At 36.2% G+C, this 6,639-nt stretch overlaps 1 protein-coding gene across 1 annotated transcript; it reads right to left on the bottom strand.

Moving 5' to 3' along the window:
* Nucleotides 1-1,736: 1,736 nt before the first annotated feature.
* On the bottom strand, nt 1,737-2,175 carry LOC107060941 (auxin-induced protein 15A-like). Its single transcript, XM_015309544.1, has one exon. The coding sequence runs from the start codon at nt 2,070-2,072 to the stop codon at nt 1,812-1,814; it is 261 nt and encodes an 86-aa protein (XP_015165030.1). The 5' UTR covers nt 2,073-2,175; the 3' UTR covers nt 1,737-1,811.
* Nucleotides 2,176-6,639: the final 4,464 nt, after the last annotated feature.

Here is a 6,639-nt window from a genome sequence, read left to right on the forward strand (position 1 = left end):
TCAAGCAAACTACGTTAATTCAAATGGACGGTACTACACAAGTGCCTGAACATGAACGACCTATTTCAAATACAATTTCAAAGAATACTTTGCAAATGAAATAAAAGAATGTGTTAGAGTTTAGACATCGATATGAGTACATTAGCAACTCCAGATGAAGGACGATTGACTTGAATAAAGAGTCTCATCCTTTTATATGTTAGATTAACTACATATATAAAACTGTGACTTAAAAATAATCATTCGAGCACATCGCTAACTAGTGGTTTGGGAATATCATCATAGGAAAGCAAAGCTCTTTCGCGTTCATAAGGAGACTAACAAGGGACTTGAGCATATGGGAATGATAAGTAGAAAAAAATCCAATGCTAACTGAATGGAAACATCATGTGAAAAAAGTTCAATACTCCAATATCTTTGAGGTAGAAAAAAATAAAGTGTCTTTCATCTCATTGACATGAATAACACAATAAGGTTTCATGGAGTTAAGTTCACTAATATTCCTCATTCTAACACTAATTACAATTTTTCCTAGCTATTCAACTGCTCTAAAAAATGTGAAGCCAAGTTTCTTTATCAGTTCCTCAAACGAGCAGTAAGTTCAATGAAGACGTCCTCTCTGCAGGGTAATGTGAGACTGCCCAATGGATGATCAAAACCAAATTCCTTCTCAGCTTGACTGAGCAAGTCTTGAAATAAAGGTTCTCTCAAAAATGATATAGGGATCACAAATCACTTCTTCTGCTCCCTCTCCAACATACACCGCAAGATATCCCTTAGAAACATCTCTAGATTTCTTAACTATACGAGGCATACGAATAGCCATTATTTTAGCTTTAGCACATATGAGAAAAGAAAGAAGAAAATACTGAAGACCTCAAAAGTAGAGAAAACTTTGAATACTTTCGAGGTTGCTGAGTGTTGTAGTGGTAGACACCTTCTTGAAAGTGTCTATATAGGACAATGGCAACTAAGAGTGTCGTGTTATTCTGTAAGTGTCTATATACCAGCAGAAGGCAATAGCACCTGAAGTAACATGTTTTTGCCTTCCAACTAATAGTCAAAGTATTTATGAGTTTAATTCACATTAGTTCAAGACAGGACGCCCTACCTTTAACTTGGTGTTCTAGTAAGCCTTTATTATTGAAAAAAAAAAGGATTATCCGTCACCGAATACAAATAGAACAAAGGGAAGTGGGATGTTCAATGTGGCTAATGATGACAGCTTGGCATCTGGACACTGTTAACTTGTGTTGCAGCTTGCCAGTAACTCCTAAAATGAATAGAGATGGATTCTTTAATCAGTATCTAATATCGTGACAGAAAATTCCGAAGTTCTGCCAAATAAGAACAAAGAAAATGTCTGATGGAGTGTGATCTACTAATGTCAGTTCATTCATATTTTTGAGATTTTTCGCTGCCGTATAAAGTTTTCTTTGTTGTAATTACCAAAATATTTCAGTATTCACAGATTGAGTTAATTAACATAGACTTCACCACTTCAGAATCTCCAATTCCCTTGTTATGATGAAACGAAATCAGGAAAAGATATCTTCCCGACAAGAATACTGAAAAATCACTTGGCGAAAGAATAAATCTAAACATATTTCATTTGCTAAAGAATGTGCAGTATGTTTTTTTGACATCAGCTACTGAAAATTACATCCAAAATTGGGATCTACTGTCATAGAAGACAAATAGCCTCCTCGTTTTAATTTTCAGTAATGTGTATCGAATAAAGAGTCTTTCCTAAATATCCTGATGTACAAACTAGAAAGGTTAGTTCTTTACAAACTGTGGAAGGAAAAATCTCAGAACCTGCTCAAGCGAGAAGTAAGATCAATGAACTCATCCTCACTACAGCGAATTGTGAAACCACCCATTGGATGATCAAAGCCAAATTCTTCCTCAGCTTGAGTAAGCAAGTCTTGAAATAAAGGTTGGCTCAAGAATGAAATGGGGATCACAAATCTCTTCTTTTGCCTCTCCCCAACATAAACAGCAAAATTGCCTTTTTGAACGTCTTCAGATGTAGAAAACTTCTTGATTAGAGGAGGCATACGGATTGCCATGGTCGTTATGTTCAATATAGATGAACAAATAAGGATTGGAAGAATTAGTGAGAGAATAGCACCTAACAAGTTGAAAGCAGAGAAAAGCTTTGTATGGTTTCAAGTATTGGTGAGAGCTGTTATGGTAAACATTTCTTAATTTGTATGTGTTTATATAGGCTACTAACAAGTTGTAGAATCCTATTGATATGCATTGAATAGCCATTATTTGGGTACCAACTAAAGACAATAGCCATTATTTGCCTTGCCATTCATTGTCATGTCATTTATATATTGAGACTAATGTAAAAGCAGAAGGTCCCACTGATGTTCACCACAAAGAACAGATGGAAATGTCATTTTCTTGAAAAATGTTTTAGCTAGGGTACTTGTGTACTTCAGTACTTGTGCTGTGCCACTCCAGATCATGTGTGGACCTCAGCAACCAGAAGTTTATCTTAATTTGGCAATATATTATGATAATATACTGGTACAAAGTGCGGAATTAGAAATAAGTACAAGTCTCACTCTTTGTTTCTCAAATAGAATAAAGTAAAGAAAAAGGAAGATAGAGTACCCCCCGAAGTGACAAGCAGCTACCTCTTCAGTTCCTCGACAAGCCTCGAACTCAGAAGAAGGAGAAAGAACTCACGCAGGTTTGGGGTCAAAACCCACACAAGTGCAAAACCAAGGAGTGAGTACCAACCACATGTACCCAACAAGCAACCTACTAAATAAAGCAACTAGATAGAAATTGAATACCCCTTACACTCTAGCTGAACCTCCTCAAACTACAACCTGCACAAAAATCAGTCCGACCTAGAAATTCTACAATACACGGCTCACAAGGCCCAACATCCACAGTTCAAATGTCACAATCATAAATCAAACGAATCGTGTATGTCATTCTCAAAGTCAAATAGTTCAGTCACACACAACAAGTACATCAATCTCAAGTAACAAGCCAATCACGCATAAGCATCAATGCATCAAGTCAGAATAATTAAACTCTTGTCGGAACTATTTCCCATCGACAGAACATCACTAGCTCGAACCATTTCAAATCGGCTTTCTATTGTTAGCCTTCCTGGCCTTCCTGGCCTTCAAGGATTTTGATTAATAACAATAAGTTCACCATCAAATGCAGGAACAGACGAACACCAACGTAGCATTACGGTCAGGATCAAATCAAGCCATAAGGACCACATAGATGGAAAGGAATGGATATTCCCGATCACACTCTAATCAAATTCCCACTGATTGATGCATCTCCATGGATCAAGGAATATTGACAAGGATAAAATCAGATTGTGCAAGATCAGTAGATTCCCTTTGATTGACAAATCTCCAGAAATCAATGAATATTGACAAGGATAAGATCTGATCTCAACACATCAAGGAAGACAGCCGCAAGACCTAAGGAATCCAGGAATGAAGACTCCTCACCAAAGAAGGAAGGGCATCATGAACATATCTGATATGGACATGATTACAATCCTCTCCAAATCAACCTCAATCAAGGAATCTCTACAAATCCTTGATTGAATGAAAAATCCCTTGGGTTTTCCTTAAGAAGAGCAAAGGATCCTCACCTATTTAAGCCTACCTCAATCTCATAGAAGACTATGCACTTCACTTGAACTTGTACTATCATCTTTTGTTGTCTTTCATAAAAGCATTGTATTCTCGTGAGTATACAATTGAAAAAGAAAAGAGAGACAAGAATTTGAGTGTAGGCTATACAAGTAGAAGTTGTGTTAAAGTAGAAGTTCTGATTTGCACATCATACATGACTTACAGTCAAATCATTTTGTACTGCCCAAGTTCACTTCAAGCTCTTAAGGAAACCCTTAAATCCCAAGGGGACTGGAAGTAGGCACCACATCGGTGTTCCGAAACAGTATAAATTTTCTGTGTCATTTACTTACTGCATTTACTATTACTTTATATATGTGTTACTGATCTTGGGCATATTTATATGCCCAATTACTACAAATTACCCATCTTTAACGTAAGTTTTAGGACATTCACTAATCTAACTAACATATTTTGGCTTAAGATTGCGATGATTGCATACTAACATACATGATTAGCAATTTTTCCGGGTTCCTAAGGGAAGTGATTGAGTCAAGGAAGAAAAAGGAGTTAAAGATGAAAAGCGACGCCAGGAGCAAAAGTCAGGTGCGGCACCCTAGCACCATTGGCACAGTAAGGGCGCGACGCGCTAAGCTCCAGTTGACTGAGGCCACTTTTGGGCGCACTGGCAGCGCGGCGCGCCAGCCTGCCAGGCGCGAATTAGGCGCAATCACCCCCCCTTCTTGACTTTCAATTGGTATCAGAGAAGGTCTCACAATTGAAGTGTTTAACCACACGTGAGTAAAGATCAAATGGAAAATTATCAAATTCCTGGTGCCCTACTCCAAGATGGACACTCTTCAAATCGCCCTTCTTACTTCAATGGTCAACACTACTCTCACTGGAAAGATAGATTCAGAATTTTCGTTACCTCAAATGATATTCAGGCTTGGATAGTTATCTAAGAAAGGGCCAAAGACAATTCCTGGACTCACAGGAAAGGATGCCATTGACAAACCTTTCGATCCAGAATCTTTTGACATCACAAAAGATCAACAAGAGGTAATCCAAACTAACGCTAGAGCTCCAAGTCTATTGTACTGTGCAGTTAGCGGAGCTGAATATGACAAGATCTCAATATGTGAAACTGCTAAAGAAATGTGGGACAAACTCTAAGTCACCTATGAAGGAACCAACAAAGTGAAAGAGGCCCGAATCAACTCCTTAGTCAATGAATATGAACTATTCAAAATGGCGGATGATGAAAACGTTGAAAATATGTTTTCAAGATTTAGTAAGATTATATGCGAGCTTAAATCCTTGGGAATGGTATACTCAAATGGACTACTGGTCAGAAAACTTATCAGAAGCTTACCAAAGGCCTGGGAAACCAAGGCAGTTATTCTTGAAGACGGAGACCCGGAGAAAATGACCTATGATGAACTCAGAGGAAATCTAATGGAATATGAACAAAATCACATCAATAGATATCAAAAGGATGATAAGAAGAAAATTGTAACTTTCACTGTTGCACCAACTGAAGATGAGGAAGACATAAATGAAACTCAAAGTGAGGGAATGGCTCTCATAAACCGTGGAGTCAGACAAATGCTAAGACAAAGGAGACAAAGACCTCATCAAGACTTCGAAAACAATGATTATCAAAGAAATAATGATCGATGTTACTATTGCAAGAAACCAGGACACATAAAACAAAATTGTCGTGAGCGAAAGAGAAGAAATCCAGAAGGAATGGAGATCCAAAAAGCCTTGGAGCATAGAGTCAAGATGAAGCATCTAAAGATGATCATGAAGAAAGAGCAAACATATGTTTCATGGAACTAGGAGAATCAAGTGAGGCAAGATCCTTTAACTGCTCCAAGTGTAATAAACTTCAAAATTCGCTAGATATGGTTACTGACAAATTGCAGAAGGTTATTGATGAATACAATAAAATTGCTCAAGAAAAGAAAGACTGGCAAATCCTTCTCGAAGCAAGTCAGATTGAAGTTGACTTACTATCAGAAGAACTCGAGGATGTAAAAATGTAATTAAACAGTATCAGGAAATCTCCTAGACATAGTTCTGTTAGATCAAACAGATCTATTCTCAACTCCCAACATTCCTCCCCTAAATTTGCTAAATCGTCTCTCAATATCACTTGTTTATCTTATGGTGACACTGGTCACAAATCCTTTAACTGCAGAAAATACTCTTTCGATAAATGGATTTGGAGACCAAAAACTGGAAATACTAACCATCAAGGATCCAAGAATACTTGAGTACCTAAAAGAAACTAATTTCTTTTTCTTGCAGGAGCACACCAGGAAAACCTATGGAATAGGAATATGGGTAATTGATAGTGGTCGCTCTAGACACATAAGAATATTATTATTATTATTATTATTCATAAGAATATTATTATTATTATTATTATTCATAAGAATACTATTATTATTATTATTATTAATATTATTATTATTCATAAGAATATTATTATTATTATTCATAAGAATATTATTAGTATTATTATTATTATTATTAAGGATATTGACTTGCTTGATATATGACCGATGCTGTCACTAATTCTGAATATTCTCATATATTCAAAATTCCGATGGAAAAATTTGTATGCAGTTTGATGATAAAAGTGTTCCTTATAATAGACATTCATTTGCTTCTGATAGAAGATTGACTATTCAACATATTTCTCCTATAGAACCTTTTTATGGTCCAGCTAGAAATTGCGCTGCCTCTTTGCATACTTTATCAACAGTTATATCTGCAGAAAAACAAAAAATAAAAATTGATCCTCGGTTAAACATTGTTCAAACTAATGACAAATCATCTGATATTTCTGCTAAGGATATTCCTTCTGCATCCGAAATGGATTTTAATCTAAATGATGCTTAATGATGAGTGAACATCAAATTTATTTTAGTCCAGGATCACTGGCGAGAAAATATATTCAAAATGAATTTTCAAATGAAAAATGGAACCGATTTAAAACATG

The sequence above is a fragment of the Solanum tuberosum genome, unplaced genomic scaffold (genome assembly GCF_000226075.1).
Source record: "Solanum tuberosum cultivar DM 1-3 516 R44 unplaced genomic scaffold, SolTub_3.0 scf00001, whole genome shotgun sequence".
In the NCBI taxonomy this organism is placed as follows: domain Eukaryota; kingdom Viridiplantae; phylum Streptophyta; class Magnoliopsida; order Solanales; family Solanaceae; genus Solanum; species Solanum tuberosum.

Coding starts and splice junctions, on each gene's coding strand:
- LOC107060941 (XM_015309544.1), bottom strand. CDS start 2,072: ATGGCAATCCGTATGCCTCCTCTAATCAAGAAGTTTTCTACATCTGAA.